Below are 17,576 nucleotides of genomic sequence, written 5' to 3' on the forward strand. Positions count from 1 at the left end.
CGTGAAAGGAAGAAGTCAGAAAAGTTTTTTTTTTATCACAGCACAGCACGACCACAGGCGGGCTGATAACAACGAAAAACCGGTTTACAGCACGAACAGTAAATACAAACAACAACGAAGTAGTAACAATGATGATGGCGACTGCAATGTCGGCCGAAACGTCGGTGAATTTATCGCTTAAGGACACGGCTATAAACCCAGAAGCCAGGCTGCTTCAGACAATGGCCGCGAAAGCCTGCGAAAATTATTACAAAAACAACAAATCTCGGAAAAAAACGACGACAGCGCGGATGATCATCACAGCAGGCTTCGTGTGACACAGAAGTTGCTGCGTTTCGGGAAATGACATCTGCTCCCGTCATCGGTCTTGTCAGTGACACGTGATCTTCCCCCCCCCCCTCACCCCGCGTGCGACTGTGCGGAGGAACAGAGCGGATGAAGTCACACCACCCAGTTCAACCAGTGGGCCGTCCGTCCGTTTCTCATGGAAGCAAGTGTCGCAGCTGGGAACCTAGCGCGCGAACTTCCCTACGGTGTCGACCAACAAGTAACTACAACATTTAATACAATATTTTTTGAAATTATACTTCTAATGCGACTTACAACAAGGTTGCGTTAAACGTTTAACGCTCCTGGGGAAGAGGGAATAGAAAGAGACAGCGAGAGTAAGGAACTAAGTAGAGAATAAGAAAAAAATAAAGATACTGACAGTTTGTAGTGTCGCCATATTTGTTTCAATTTTAAATACTTTTTTTGTATATTACAATTTAAATTGCAGAAAAAAATCATGTTTCATAGACACATAAATATTGAGTGTGTGTCATTTCTCTATGTCCACGGGGCGAACCCCTACCTATTTTCATTTCCACATTACGAAGTTTCACTTCTTCCGCGCGGAGGGACTCCACGCAATATTTTTGCATGCAATTAAAAACTACTTTTTAATGATGCCAAAGAAGTATAACTTCTCACGCGCGTACCTAAGTACACGCACCCATTTTTTTTGGACACACGCCATTGCAGTTCGGCATTGGTTATCATAAAGAAAAAAGTGGGTTTTCTGTAAAGTCGGTTTACGGACGATAATTTTACGTGATAACGTCATAAAGAAAACATTGATGAAAAATTGCATACAAACCACATTAACTTTTCAGTCCACTTTATAAACAGTTGACAAAGCAGTTCACGTGAAGGTTGTGTGCTGCCGCTGTCTCTCTTCTACTCGGACGCATCGGCCGATGGAGTGGAAGAGAGTTAGATGCCTCACAAACCGATCGTTGCCTCTCTCATCGCTTGTTCCGCGCTCTCGCTTGCACGCTCGGCTCAGGCGGAACGTGACAATGAGTCATGCTCTTTTTCGTGCGTGCAGCCGACGTTCATCGATTTATAAGACGTTATCACGTCAAAATGTTTCAAGAATGCAAAAAAAAAAAAAATTCACAGAAACAAGCCTAAATCAGCTGATGCCAATGAAAATGGACCCGACGATGAAGCTAAACAGGCATTAGGGACAACAACAGTGACGAAGCACAGATGAACACATTCAAACCTGAAATATCAGACAGCACAAGAAATTCTGTGGAAGGAGTTTAGTCATGAAAAAATTAATAGCGCAGACGAACATACAAAAGTTTCGACAAGAACAGTAAATGCAGACATACAACAAACCTGGACAATACACCAAACATACGAAGACAACTATGAAAATAAACAGGTATGGCATATGTCGAAAAAAAAGTGGCTAAACAAAATTTCCCATTGCATGAATCATTTAAAGAAAGTAGCTACAAGATTTGGGTGCTTGTTTGCCATTTAATATGCGTAGACTCCACAATCATCTGTCAACAGCGACTGTCGCATTTGTTCACACACAGCCTTAATGAGTACTAGTTATACATATATATTTTTCTCTTCTAATTCTAACATGGCGATGCAAAGGTTATTTGCCAGACGCATTCCAACTTTATGCTTGTACCATGTTATCTGAAGAGTCCCGTGGCGGTCAATTATTTGTCAGCATACCACTGCAGTCCTGATAACCAACAGTATCCAGTATTTTTGTTTGTGCAGGATGAGGTAAGTTCTTGGCCTGTCTCCGACCAATAATACAAAAATATCCAGAACTTCTGAAAAAAAAGGGGGGGGGGGAAATGCTAGCAGGCAAAAAAAATTGCAATTAAATATTTTTATGATATAAGACATTATATAAGCAATACCACTGTACGAGTTTTGATGTTTAGGGCCTAATAAAAGAAATGTTTTAGTATAGGCTAAACAACATAACTCAATTGATTTGGACAGTTAAAATTATTCATTAATTTTCACTGTTGGTAAAATTAAACAGATTTTTTTTTCGCGTGTACGGTCACATTACAAAACAAATAAAAAGGGGTTTGTCTGCAAAGTCGGTTTAAGGACGATAATTTTATGTAATAACGTCATAAGAAAACATTTATGAAAAAATGCAAACCTTTTAATTTTCAAATATTATTTACAGTTTATGCAAATATAATTTAAATAATTTGTTTAAATATAATCACGAACAATTAGTTTAAAAAGCCCCGCCTTAACCTGTTTGATATTATAGTAGATTTTCTCGCACTGGTGGTTGGCCGGTTCTTGCACGCTCGGCTCAGGCGGAACGTGACAAATTTTTCCGTGCGTGCAGCCGGCTTTCATCGACTCATAAGACGGTTATCACGTCAAAAAAGTGTAAATTATAATTTTTTTTTCTCCGATCCCCTACGCGGTACTAGTATTTGAACGAAATGAAAATCAGTCTACCAGCACGGCGGTTAAAGAGGAGTGACTAAAGCAGCACGCATCACGCGACATCCGTGGCGAACTGTCACGTGAGCACGCCGCTCTCTTGCGGCGGAGTCTGCACAGGGTTGCCTGCACACGCGACGACAAGGGTGTGTTGCGGAGAATAGTGACGGGGGTCGAGAAGGGTGGGGGGGGGGGTTGTCGGCGCGGAAGGCGAGCTTCGCGGAGGTTTTGTCCGCACCCGCGGGGCCTGATAATTAATACACAAGTGTAGTGTAGTGTAGTGTGGGGCGAGAGAGAGAGAGAGAGAGAGAGAGAGAGATAGGGGTAGGGGTCGGGAAGCGAGAGAGGGGGTAATTGTGTTAACAAACACCCAACCCCCTTCCGCTGCGCCGTCGGCCAAGCATTATTCTTTTCGCGCCCTCGCGCTAATCTCATTGCGCGCGCGCGTTCCCCCCTTCTCGCTGCCGCGCGCGCCACGCATTTCACAGCCAGGTAAGTCCAACACGTCTGCCTCTTTCATTTTTCATTTGTTCCCTCGTCGCCCCCGCGGCGCGGCGGAATAACAAGGCGCGGCGGGAACACAACGACCCGCGAGGGAGCAGTAATTGGGAACAACCACCCTCCACGGCTCGGGCCCGGCCCCGTGGCGGCTCGGAAGCGTAGACGGGAGTATCCACAGCGACACGGAAGCGTAGACGGGAGTATCCACAGCGGCACGGAAGAGTAGACGGGAGTATCCACAGCGACACGGAAGCGTAGACGGGAGTATCCACAGCGACACGGAAGCGTAGACGGGAGTATCCACAGCGACACGGAAGCGTAGACGGGAGTATCCACAGCGACACGGAAGCGTAGACGGGAGTATCCACAGCGACACGGAAGCGTAGATGGGAGTATCCACAGCGACACGGAAGCGTAGACGGGAGTATCCACAGCGACACGGAAGCGTAGACGGGAGTATCCACAGCGGCACGGAAGAGTAGACGGGAGTATCCACAGCGACACGGAAGCGTAGACGGGAGTATCCACAGCGACACGGAAGCGTAGACGGGAGTATCCACAGCGACACGGAAGCGTAGACGGGAGTATCCACAGCGACACGGAAGCGTAGATGGGAGTATCCACAGCGGCACGGAAGCGTAGACGGGAGTATCCACAGCGGCACGGAAGAGTAGACGGGAGTATCCACAGCGGCACGGAAGCGTAGACGGGAGTATCCACAGCGACACGGAAGCGTAGACGGGAGTATCCACAGCGACACGGAAGCGTAGATGGGAGTATCCACAGCGGCACGGAAGCGTAGACGGGAGTATCCACAGCGGCACGGAAGAGTAGACGGGAGTATCCACAGCGGCACGGAAGAGTAGACGGGAGTATCCACAGCGGCACGGAAGCGTAGACGGGAGTATCCACAGCGACACGGAAGCGTAGACGGGAGTATCCACAGCGACACGGAAGCGTAGATGGGAGTATCCACAGCGGCACGGAAGCGTAGACGGGAGTATCCAAAGCGGCAAGGAAGCGTAGACGGGAGTATCCACAGCGACACGGAAGCGTAGACGGGAGTATCCACAGCGGCACGGAAGAGTAGACGGGAGTATCCACAGCGACACGGAAGCGTAGACGGGAGTATCCATAGCGGCACGGAAGCGTAGACGGGAGTATCCACAGCGGAACGGAAGCGTAGACGGGAGTATCCACAGCGACACGGAAGCGTAGACGGGAGTATCCACAGCGGCACGGAAGCGTAGACGGGAGTATCCACAGCGGCACGGAAGCGTAGACGGGAGTATCCACAGCGGCAAGGAAGCGTAGACGGGAGTATCCACAGCGGCAAGGAAGCGTAGACGGGAGTATCCACAGCGGCACGGAAGCGTAGACGGGAGTATCCACAGCGACACGGAAGCGTAGACGGGAGTATCCACAGCGGCACGGAAGCGTATACGGGAGTATCCACAGCGACACGGAAGCGTAGACGGGAGTATCCACAGCGGCACGGAAGCGTAGACGGGAGTATCCACAGCGGCAAGGAAGCGTAGACGGGAGTATCCACAGCGACACGGAAGCGTAGACGGGAGTATCCACAGCGACACGGAAGCGTAGATGGGAGTATCTACAGCGGCACGGAAGCGTAGACGGGAGTATCCAAAGCGGCAAGGAAGCGTAGACGGGAGTATCCACAGCGATACGGAAGCGTAGACGGGAGTATCCACAGCGGCACGGAAGAGTAGACGGGAGTATCCACAGCGGCACGGAAGCGTAGACGGGAGTATCCAAAGCGGCAAGGAAGCGTAGACGGGAGTATCCACAGCGATACGGAAGCGTAGACGGGAGTATCCACAGCGGCACGGAAGAGTAGACGGGAGTATCCACAGCGACACGGAAGCGTAGACGGGAGTATCCATAGCGGCACGGAAGCGTAGACGGGAGTATCCACAGCGACACGGAAGCGTAGACGGGAGTATCCATAGCGGCACGGAAGCGTAGACGGGAGTATCCACAGCGGAACGGAAGCGTAGACGGGAGTATCCACAGCGACACGGAAGCGTAGACGGAAGTATCCACAGCGGCACGGAAGCGTAGACGGGAGTATCCACAGCGACACGGAAGCGTAGACGGGAGTATCCACAGCGGCAAGGAAGCGTAGACGGGAGTATCCACAGCGACACGGAAGCGTAGACGGGAGTATCCACAGCGACACGGAAGCGTAGATGGGAGTATCTACAGCGGCACGGAAGCGTAGACGGGAGTATCCAAAGCGGCAAGGAAGCGTAGACGGGAGTATCCACAGCGATACGGAAGCGTAGACGGGAGTATCCACAGCGGCACGGAAGAGTAGACGGGAGTATCCACAGCGGCACGGAAGCGTAGACGGGAGTATCCAAAGCGGCAAGGAAGCGTAGACGGGAGTATCCACAGCGATACGGAAGCGTAGACGGGAGTATCCACAGCGGCACGGAAGAGTAGACGGGAGTATCCACAAACGGCACGCACGCGACCAACAAGAAGCCGTGGTGGCAGCCATGTTTTGTAACTAGTGTTCATCATTCATTACCTCCTGTTTTTTTTCTTTCACGTGTAACATAATTTGGAATAATCTCGTGAATGGAACGGAAATGTGTTCTCGCGGTGCTGCCATCCGTGGCGGATGACGCGAATCAAAGTTCGCAAAGCCAAAGGGTAACTTTATATTATATTTTGTTTATTATTGTTTGTGAATTTTTAGCAAGCCGGATAGTAAGTACTTTAATAAAATCCCTTGTCTAAAATCAGGTCCAAAGTCGGGATCTACATTTTATTTTCTAGTCTTTTCAGCTTTTATCGGAGACGTTTCTTAATATATTTTAATATTTCGCTTTGCAAATGGAATGATTCGATAGTCGACGTAGCTGCTCCAGCAGCGAATTCTAGCGGCGGGTGCGGAAAACACGTGTGATTCGCGTCCAGAAATATAATTGAAAACACATATTTGCGTATATCTATGACGTTCGGCATTAGTTTAAAGATTTATACTCTGAAGTTCGTTGCTGAGGCCCGAGTTTTGTACTATCTAAATATTTGTTGTGTAACGTGTGTACATTCGTACACACTCAGAATCGACAGTTCGAGAATGAGATGAGCTATACATTTGTGAGAATATACCTTTTAATAAATTGTTGTATTTACGAATTCTACTGGGCACCTAATTTTCTGACACACTCTAATCTGTTTCTTCCCTGCCTTGTTAGGGTTTCCTATTCCTTCAGTGACACCCGTGATACATTAAGTTTTAATAGACAGTTTTATGAATTGTAATTTTATATGGTGAAAAATAGTTAATTAATATAAATTTATTAAAATTCTGTAAATCATTTATCAATTATACCATGTGTCTGCTTCAGTAAATAATTTTAAAATATTGAAAAGGAATCGTCTATAACAATAGATTTGAGTGTTCAAAAAGGCAATGTTTGTAAATTAATGACGCTAGTCTACTTATAAAGGAGTCCCGTTTCAGCAAGCCTTGTACTCTCGACTGTGAAGTGCAACAAAACTAGCAGGAAAATGCTTATTTCATGTGTAAGCTCACGATATTCAACCATTCCTGGAAACTCCTACGGCCCGTGAGAGAAAAGTGCTGCTTCAGTAGACGCGGCACGTCCTACTTAGAAGCAGGACAGAAAATGCACATTTTATTCGCTCGTGTGCAATTTATTTTTTTTCCTTTCCCTTGAATAACAGAAAACAAGCTTCAGACTGAAAATTAAATTTCAAGTCCTTTTAACCTTCCAAGCGCTGCTTTCTTCAATTTCATTATAATTTTTATTATGATAAAAACATTCTGCGCCCGTCCTTTCTTTATAAATACAAGGAATGGAATAAAAAAACTACCTTTGCCCGCCCACCCATCCCTTCGCCACTCTACCTCCAAATCTTTTTCTACCGTCTCCTCTCTTTCTTTAAATCCTCTTTATTGAACATCCGTTTTCTATTTATGCTGCGCTGACAGAGAACGCGCTGACAATCAGACAAACAGCATTTACAAGCGGCAATGGGAAAATCTGACGTTCCGTATTGGAAGGATTTGCTTAGAGAAGGGGGAGGGGGCAGGGGTGGGAGGCCGCATAATCAACTCCCTCGTATTCACTACAATTGCTCCGATTACTTTTCCCTTTATATTTTATTTCCTTTGCACAGATTTTCTCTTTCCCTCGTTTTTTTTGTTTCTTTGCGTTCCTCTGAAATGTAAAAAAAAAAAAAAAAATCCATCAAAATATTTCAGCTAAATACACGGCAACTGAATCTCAGTAAAGTAGCTATTCTGCATTGAACATTTATTTTTCAGACTCAATATAACGTGACTTTTTGACCTGAAACAAGGCATTAATTATATAAAAAAACTACATATGTTTAAATATTTACTAACAGAGAGCAGTAAGTATAACGATCTAAAATATTTTCACGCAGCAATTCTTAAAAACTTCACATTGGCTTCAATGCGCAAAAAAAAAAAAAAGTTTAATGTAGTGCGTTTATGAAGAGCTGCTTACCCTTTATACACAACTAAAACTATTTAACTAAGCTGATGATAACTTTAGGAAAGTCAGCTAAGCAAGTAACTCGTCGCAAAATGCAAAGTGCAAAACGTCATGATTCAAGTTCTTAAGATAATAGTTTAGGTTACTTTAGTGTTATAAGTTTGTGAAGTATTAATTTTTGGAGTGGATGTGCAGTACCGTGGTTCATGTGTAAGAGAAGGCTAACAGCCTTAACTTCGTCATTAAGTCGATGAATATGGAATAATAATAATAAATGCAAGTCCCTTGAGTGCTTTCAAGAATCTGTACAGGATGTTTATTGCCTAAAGATTATTCTAAAAAAATACAGAACCAGAACTACGGATGTATGGTTTACGTGAACAGAGAGCCTCCAGTTTTGAAACGGCGTGGTTTCATCTGAGGACCAGCACGCCGTGTGGGCGGGGGCCTAACTAAGGGATGGTGGGCCCTGTCCCCGGGTAGTGGGGGGGGGGGGGGGGGGAGGGGCCAGAGAGCAGGCCCAGGCAGCGCCCCCCTGCTGGGCCGTTTATTGTGGCCGGAGTATTAATAACTTGGCAGCGTCGGCACCGGCCACTGTCCGGCCCGCGATGCCGCCCCCCGGGAGGCGGCGGCGCGACGGCCTGCGCGCCGCCCCCGCTCCGTCCGCGACCTAGCCGCGAGCCGCGGCGACCTAGCCCCTGGCCGCGGCGACCTAGCCCCGAGCCGCGGCGACCTAGCCTCTAGCCGTGGCGACCTAGCCCCGGGCCGCGGCGACCTAGCCTCTAGCCGCGGCGACCTAGCCCCGGGCCGCGGCGACCTAGCCCCGGGCCGCGGCGACCTAGCCTCTAGCCGCGGCGACCTAGCCCCTGGCCGCGGCGACCTAGCCCCGGGCCGCGGCGACCTAGCCCCTGGCCGCGGCGACCTAGCCCCGGGCCGCCGCGACCTAGCCTCTAGCCGTGGCGACCTAGCCCCGGGCCGCGGCGACCTAGCCTCTAGCCGCGGCGACCTAACCCCGGGCCGCGGCGACCTAGCTCCGGGCCGCGGCGACCTAGCCCCGGGGCGCGGCGACCTAGCCCCTGGCCGCGGCGACCTAGCCCCGGGCCGCGGCGACCTAGCCTCTAGCCGTGGCGACCTAGCCCCGGGCCGCGGCGACCTAGCCTCTAGCCGCGGCGACCTAGCCCCGGGCCGCGGCGACCTAGCTCCGGGCCGCGGCGACCTAGCCTCTAGCCGTGGCGACCTAGCCCCTGGCCGCGGCGACCTAGCCCCGGGCCGCGGCGACCTAGCCTCTAGCCGTGGCGACCTAGCCCCGGGCCGCGGCGACCTAGCCTCTAGCCGCGGCGACCTAGCCCCGGGCCGCGGCGACCTAGCTCCGGGGCGCGGCGACGTAGCTCCGGGCCGCGGCGACGTAGCTCCGGGCCGCGGCGACCTAGCCCCGGGCCGCGGCGACCTAGCTCCGGGCCGCGGCGACCTAGCTCCGGGCCGCGGCGACGTAGCTCCGGGCCGCGGCGACCTAGCCCCGGGCCGCGGCGACCTAGCTCCGGGCCGCGGCGACCTAGCTCCGGGCCGCGGCGACCTAGCTCCGGGCCGCGGCGACGTAGCTCCGGGCCGCGGCGACGTAGCTCCGGGCCGCGGCGACGTAGCTCCGGGCCGCGGCGACGTAGCTCCGGGCCGCGGCGACGTAGCCCCGGGCCGCGGCGACCTAGCTCCGGGCCGCGGCGACGTAGCTCCGGGCCGCGGCGACCTAGCCCCGGGCCGCGGCGACCTAGCTCCGGGCCGCGGCGACGTAGCTCCGGGCCGCGGCGACCTAGTCCCGTGCCGCGGCGACCTAGCTCCGGGCCGCGGCGACGTAGCCCCGGGCCGCGGCGACCTAGCTCCGGGCCGCGGCGACCTAGCTCCGGGCCGCGGCGACGTAGCTCCGGGCCGCGGCGACGTAGCTCCGGGCCGCGGCGACCTAGCCCCGGGCCGCGGCGACCTAGCTCCGGGCCGCGGCGACCTAGCTCCGGGCCGCGGCGACCTAGCTCCGGGCCGCGGCGACGTAGCTCCGGGCCGCGGCGACGTAGCTCCGGGCCGCGGCGACGTAGCTCCGGGCCGCGGCGACGTAGCCCCGGGCCGCGGCGACCTAGCTCCGGGCCGCGGCGACGTAGCTCCGGGCCGCGGCGACCTAGCCCCGGGCCGCGGCGACCTAGCTCCGGGCCGCGGCGACGTAGCTCCGGGCCGCGGCGACCTAGCCCCGTGCCGCGGCGACCTAGTTCCGGGCCGCGGCGACGTAGCCCCGGGCCGCGGCGACCTAGCTCCGGGCCGCGGCGACCTAGCTCCGGGCCGCGGCGACGTAGCTCCGGTCCGCGGCGACGTAGCTCCGGGCCGCGGCGACGTAGCCCCGGGCCGCGGCGACACTTTGCACCTGCTGGCCGCTCGTTCCAACGCGCGCCTGGGGAAAGGATCGCCTTTCGAGTGGCGCGTAGGCCTTCATGCGAGCATTCTTTGCTTCGGCAGCATGAGATTCTTTGGTTCGGGTTAGAATAAATACAAATATAATTTTATTTAAAAAACTTTTTTTGAAATCCTTTGTAAATAACCTTTGTTATTAAAATCCCTTTCCGTTTTATCATAGTACATTTTGTAATAGTAAGAATAGTAAGATTTGACGGTTTCAAAAATTTTTACAACTAAATTGACGGAATTATTTTTCCACCAAAAGTAGCTATAGTATTTTTTTTAATTTTATTTAGGATATGCATGAACGGTAGGGACAATCAGTATTTTGGCAAATTTATAACTTTATAGTTTATAGATATAGAGAGTTTCTTCTGGCAGTTCTTCTCGCGCGGGAGTGATTGACCTGTAGGACATGGCTCTGAACTGTAGTGTGAAATCTGTTGATGCAAGAAAAGATTTTAAAATGTTGGATGAACCTTGAAGACATGTTCAAGAAGATGAAGACTTTAACACTAAATTCTGCGAGACCACTCAAGATTAGAACTGCTAAGGAGTGCATCAGGAGAACTAACTGCGAAGATGATGTAACAGAAAATAAAGGCATTTTCAGTATTTTGATTATAAAATTGTCATCTGTAACATGTTATATGCGTATTTAGGAACAGTCTTAAAACTTTAACTTCGCCACAAAGAAGAATATGATTGTATATATTTAGAACGTCAAGCTGAGAACATATGCCAATGACTTGCCAATTTGTATGGAACCACTTGCGTCTCTCTTGTTGAAGCATCTGTCCAGTCAAATTTAAATTTCATATCTTTTTCGATAGGAAGTAAAAATACGAAGTGGAGAGTTATTTTTAATAATTTATTTGTCAGTTGTTACTATTTTTAAAATGTTTATATTAGTGAAAATACAACATGTAGATTAAAGTAATTAGATGCACACACACAAGCTTGCCTTTGCAGGTTCTAAATTTTCCTGTTTCATTTAATGAATTGGAGTCAAAGTGTAATAAAAAGAACATAAATAATTTTATAGTAATTGTTATTATAAACACATGACGCTGAAGCATACGACTCATGAGTTGCTGCAGCAACATCGTATTTGAATTGTTATAACTTACAAAACGTAATTTAGAAACATCAAACGATGAAACACAACTTAGAACTATCACAAGTTAGAACCACATAACCTAGAGCAGGCGTAATGTAGGAAAAGCTATATTGTGTGTGTTTTATGTAAAGATGGGTGCAAACGAAAACAATAACAGTAACAGTAAAAGTAGGTCGTGAGCATAATGTTTGACCGCCATGTTTTCGAACCTGCTGATTCACAACAATACATGAGACGGCCTTGTGCAAGGGAGGGAAATGAATATATTTTATTTCTGCCATTTTGGTGGGACTAGAGAACTGTTAATAATAATATTTATCAATCATATGCTTAGGCGTGATTCCTGCTCTAAAAAATAATTAATGCTATTACATGTAAGTCACTGGCAAAAAAATTTTAAATAAAAAAAATTAGATTCCAGGCATAGAATGGCTAACTAACCATTTTATTTAACCCTTATTTTTTTATGTGTTTAAAAACAGTGTTCGCAAAATTGCTGGCCAGATGTTACGGGATAATTATTTTGTAGTTTATATAATTACTTACTAACACTGCCGTGAGATGTCGGGTACATAGCGAAATTTCATTTTCTGGAATTAACAGTGTGATTTCCATCGTGAGACGATTTCGCACAAGTCGTGAGCACACCTGATTTAAAAAAAAAAATTGGTTTTCTGAAAAGTCGGTTTACGGACGATAGTTTAACGTGACAACGTCATAACAAAACATTGATGAAATGATTGCATACTTTTATGAATAAATAGAATCATTTTTATTTTGATAATAAAAGAATAAATACTTGAAATTATACTGGTAATCATATTTTTAAAATGCAAGAATAATGAACCTTTATTGCCGAAATTGTTGTTGTAATAAGCAATGAAAACCACATAAACTTTTCACTTCACTTTATAAACAGTCGAGTGGAAGAGAGACAGATGCGGCGCAAGCGTACAATGAGCGTAACGGGACACAGCGTAACGGGACACTTTTTCGTGCGTGCAGCCGGACGTTCATCGATTTATTAGACGTTGTCACGTCAAAAAAAAAATGTTTCTGTGTGTATCAACCTGTGAAGCCAGCCCTAAGTTATACAGCAGCTCCGCGCGTGCACTGCGGGTCACGGTGAGAGGTCTGACAGGCGCTGCTAGCGGGCATCTGGGACGGAGAGAAGGGTCTGCGGTCCTCGATGGTGGGGGTGTTGAAGTCGGGGGAGGGGGATGGGATCGCGAAGGGGTGGTGGTAGGGGGTGGGGATAGAAGAAGAGGGTGCACTTTCCCCAGCGACCACTCCCCGGACGGACAATAATCGCTTCCTGAGCCAGAACAAACGGAGCCTGATGAATATCGGCATTGTCCGCGCCCTGGCGCCCGCGCTCGCTGCCATTATCATGTAAACGTGGCAACGCCGCTCCTCCGAAGACATTACCGAGTTCCCTTCGCAACTTGCCCCGGTCGCGACCGCCCCCTCCCTTCAAGGGCTGAGCGGCGCCCTTCTCGCGCGCCTTGAAAGGGCGGCTGATCAGCTGTTTCCGACCCGGGCCCGCCTGTCCGCTGCTGACTGCTCGGATCCTCGAACACCATCAGATTCTTTGTATTCGAATGACTCGATATTCGAGGAAAAAATATAAGTGTTCCCGAAACGTCGCTTGTTTCTGTTTTGGAAAACTATTGTGTTTGTTTCGTCTTTTCGTTTTGTCGTTGTTTTTGTCTCGTTTCAACTGTTGTGCTGAATTTTTTTGGGTTCAATTTTTTTGTGCTATCATCATTTGTGGTTTTTTTTCTTGTTCTCTTCTGTTTTGGAAAACTACTGTGTTTGTTTCGTCTTTTCGTTTTGTCGTTATTTTGTCTCGTTTCAACTGTTGTGCTGAATTTTTTTGGGTTCAATATTTTTGTGCTGTCATCATTTGTGGTTTTTTTTTTGTTCTCTTAGTACATTTTTCTTTGTTTTTCTTTGTTTTTTGACCATATTCCTGTTATGGAATATTATGTGGTGTTTATATCCTGTTGACAAAAGAAATTTTTTGCTTAATTTGTGTTTTTGTCTTTTGGGTATTTTTTAGTTTTCTTCTACAGACATACATGTGCATAGCAATGGCGTATGTCCAAAAGCTTACTTCAAGTCAAGAGGAAATAAAGCAAACTAAAAAAAAATTCAACACTGAAAACCTCTGAAGTTTACCAGGTCACTTTTTTTTCCTTCATAAATATCCTGTTACCATTCGCCAATATATTGTACGTTTAACACGTAATATAATATATTTTGGAAACTTAGTTTAAATGTTTCATTTATCAAACAATATTTAATTGTTGACCCTTTACACCTAGGGTCGGATTCGAAGGGTATATTCGAGGTACTATCGGGGATTGGGATGCGAGAAAATTGAGATCTGTCCCACCACTATTTTTTGCACATTTAAAATTAATAAAAAAAAACTTTATTAGCTTTAAGGTTTCAACAGCACTAGAGCTTGGTGCTGTCTTTTTTTATACAGTAAATTTATTAATAACTGAACTTAAGTTGGAGTCTCCAAACCATGTTGGTTTTTTTTTTGTTTGCTAGTCATTACTAGTTGTTATGGGCTGTTTCTGTCAATCTAACATTTAACTTCTCTTGCATTTTTTTGTCTAAAAAAAAAGCTGCAACGTGTTTGTACTAAGTTTATATAATAGTTGTAAAAGTTGGCGCGTGTGTTTGTGATCGTCATTTCGGCGAAGTTTTACGGCAGTTATGTCACACTTAGTAAATATATCTTCAGCATATTTGTGACAAAAATAAAACAGATAAAATTAAGGCAAAGTGTTAAATTTATATAAATAGCCCTTAAATATTTGTAATGACGAGAAAATGAAAAGAAAAATTAACATGGTGTGTGAAACTCCATCTTAAGGGGCGCCTCTTTAATTAATCGCGGATATGCCGTGGCAAAATACACAAGAAAATTTTTTATTATTTATTTTCTAAGTGGATCAATTTTAAATGGCACTTTTATTGAAGGAAGTTATTCTAAATTGCATTTATAAGTATCTTTTACGATCTTTGAACGATTTTTGCATTGTTTTTAGGGATGCTAGAGTTTCAGTAATCCATGATGGATGATAATTATTTTTTATTGGCAGCTGCTACTGCTCTGACTCGAGACATGCACGAAAGCGGAACGTTTAACATTGTCCTTCTAAGGCGTGTTGGCTTGACGAGCATCCAGTCACACAACACACCGGGAAATGATGGGGTCTTCACATTAAAAAATATATATATATATTTTCGCGCAAAAATATTACCTATAGCTTCAGACTTGGGCTAGTGCCGAATGTCAAGACAATGTCAGTTTGATGATTTATTTTCATGCGTCACTGTGTTCTCAAAGGTGTTTTCTGATTTTACTGTTTTTATTTCTTGTATGTAGCTGTCGCGTCTTTTTCAGCCAACAGCGTTCGTCTGTACCGAAATATTTTATGAAAGAATTCATTGCTAGGGACCGGAAAAATTCGCGATTTCAATGGCCTGTACACTTGGGCTAACAACGCAAGTTCATTGGCTGCTGACTTGTAAGTCGTCCCAGCTGGTTCGTCTGTGATTCGATCATTCTTTGGTTGAGGGTTTTTAATTGGTTTGAGATTCCTCCAGATGAACAGTAAGCCAATATCAAAACATCTGAAAGGTATATGTATTTGAATTCTAGCTCATCGCCGAATGAATCCGCGAATATTTCCGGTCTGTATTCATTGAACGGAATTTCCTGTGCTGTCCAGGCAAGTAGCATTTGACATTAGCTGTCATTGGCCTGTTCTCCGTGCGTTATTTGTCGTCCATAATTGAGATTTTTTTTCCCTACAAATAACCATTTTAAACCGGCAATGTCGTATGTCCAGGGAACCATTTTAAATAAATCCAGTGAACTCATAAGGCCGTTATTCCCGTATACAAAATTAAGGGCTTAGGTGTTGAATAAAGCCACACCTGTACCCCTAACCGTATTCCTCGTTCTATTTTTTTTTGTGCTATGGTGCTGGTATCTGTAATACGTTTTTTTCCTGTAAAACAAATGTATAGGAGGTTTGCGAAACGTCCGCTAGAATGCGTTGAAAACCAGTTTCTATAGCCTCGCGCAGGACCCCCGTTTATTTGTTTCCTCACTGGGATTCGGTTTGCCCGTGAGTCAGGTTGTGGTCGTGTCCCGACAAGGCAGTGCTCGTACAGGCTACCTTGCCCGGACGTCTTGGAATACCGCCCTAAGAGACATCTTCAAGAGTGGCTGGTTTTTCACGCGGCGTGTCTGAACCAGATGCGCGTGCCTCACGTCGAACAACCACCCCCCCCCCCTCCTCCACCAGGGGTGAGGGGAAGAGGTCCTAGTGCACAAGGAGGGGGGACAGGCGCATCCCAAAATCAGACCTGACGTCTCCATACAGAGTCGCGGGACCCTGGGTTCCCTTTGCAGACACGCGCTGTCCTCTCCCTCCAGTCCTTCACGGGGCAGGACGGCTCACTCTGAGAACCTGCCCTTTGCCCTTATCCTCTTCTCCCCCCCCCTCCTCCCCCCCCCTCAATCCAGGGGCACTTCGCCCCGCGTCGTGAAATATTGAGAGGTGAAGTTCCCCCCACGGGCTGCGGTGTGCTGGTACGGAGAGCGAGTCTGTCGGGTACCTACACGTCTTCACAAACCTCTCTTCTGATTACTTATGATTGGTTGTAACATTCTTTGGCAAGGTTTGCGCGCGGTATGATAGTTTTCAACCGTGGGCGTAGATTCAGGGGGAGGGGGGCAACCCACCCCCTCCCCTTTTTCTGGAATTAAGAAGCCCGTCACTGGAAAAGAGGGGGGGGGGGGCGGGGGGGGGGGGGCATACATACTTACTCTCGCAAGATCGTGACTGTTGAAACGGGGTTTGACAAACGCAAACCTCAAAACTTATGTTTTATGCGAAACTTATCGTATATTTTGCTTACTGCGTGCATATAAGGCCAACGTAACGGGCAAGAGTATGCGACATACAAGCGTCCTATCCCACAGATGCTCGTGTGTGTCGTGAGAGAGGGGACACGCCGCAAAGGGGAAGGTAGCGCATGCGCAGATGACACCTCCGGCGTCTCGAAGAGCCATCGCCTGCCCCGAGCCCCGTCGCACAAAGAGCAGGTTGAAGTCGGTCTGCGTTGCAAACACAAGAGAGCCGCCGCTGCCACGCGTGAGAGGGGGTGGGGTGGGGTGGGGGGAACAGCCTAGCGCTGCGCAGAAAACTCATAAATAAACAACAGACCTTCAGCGGAGGACACAAGAAGGGGAGGGGGGGGGGGGGCTGGTAGGGGGGTGGGGTAGAGGAGGGGTTGTTCGGCCGCAGCTCCTGAAAGAACACCTCCATTATACATGTGCGCGGACTCTGGGCAGGCAAGGCTGCGCGCGCGCGTGTGTGTGTGTGTGTATGCGCGTTCCTTTTGCAGCGTCTCCTGGCTTTCGAACGTGTGTCTTCTGACTGCCTTTCCCCACTCACTCACTCTCTCTCTCTCTCTCACACCCTTTTCAACCCCCTCCCCTCCTTTATCAACCACCACTGGCACTCCCGCATCCGGCCAACCCCCATCCCTTCTCCAACCGAGATCCTCCCTCGTCCCTGCATTTTAATTACCGAGTTATCGCACTCCCATTTTGACACTAACTCTCCCGGGGTTCCTTTGTCGCCGGCTCGTGTGGCCGTCAGGAGCCCAGGGCCTCGGCGCTTCAAGCCACCCGGGTCCCCCCGGCGAGCAGACACACGTCTGGCGCGACAGGAGATCGCGCAGGCCACTCACACGAACCCAGAGATTACCAGCACGTCGCTCCTGCAGTAGTGCGGTTACAGGCCGGAGAAATTCGCGGGTTCAATGACCTCCAGGACGGACTCCAATATCCTCTACACACTCGGGAAAATGCCAACTGTTCAATGGCTGCTGACTTGTGAGTCGTCTCGACTGGGTGACCTGTGATTCGACACTTCTATGAGTGAGAGTCTCTAATGGACCCTCAGTCCTCCAGATTAACAGTGGACAAATGGCAGAAGCAGCACTAAGGTAACATTATTTGAATTTTAGCATAACACGAAATGAACCCGCGAATTTTTCAGGTCTCTAAGTATAGTTAGTTTCCTCCGTGCACATGACGCCCCGGTGCCGACCGCCATCTTGGATTGTGACGTCACGTCCATCTTGGATGACCTTAAATTTGACCTTAACCTTTGACCTTGACCTTTTAACTTGACCTT

The 17,576-nt window shown here is 48.3% G+C and overlaps 1 protein-coding gene across 1 annotated transcript; it reads left to right on the top strand.

The window, feature by feature from the left end:
- Positions 1–2,071: 2,071 nt before the first annotated feature.
- Positions 2,072–17,166, top strand: LOC134536456 (elastin-like). The gene is made up of 4 exons (XM_063376173.1): positions 2,072–2,076; positions 8,367–10,245; positions 12,482–12,582; positions 17,037–17,166. Exons 1-4 carry the CDS (start codon positions 2,072–2,074, stop codon positions 17,164–17,166), a joined length of 2,115 nt encoding a protein of 704 aa, XP_063232243.1.
- The last annotated feature ends 410 nt before the right edge of the window (positions 17,167–17,576 follow it).

The sequence above is a fragment of the Bacillus rossius genome, chromosome 11 (genome assembly GCF_032445375.1).
Source record: "Bacillus rossius redtenbacheri isolate Brsri chromosome 11, Brsri_v3, whole genome shotgun sequence".
In the NCBI taxonomy this organism is placed as follows: domain Eukaryota; kingdom Metazoa; phylum Arthropoda; class Insecta; order Phasmatodea; family Bacillidae; genus Bacillus; species Bacillus rossius.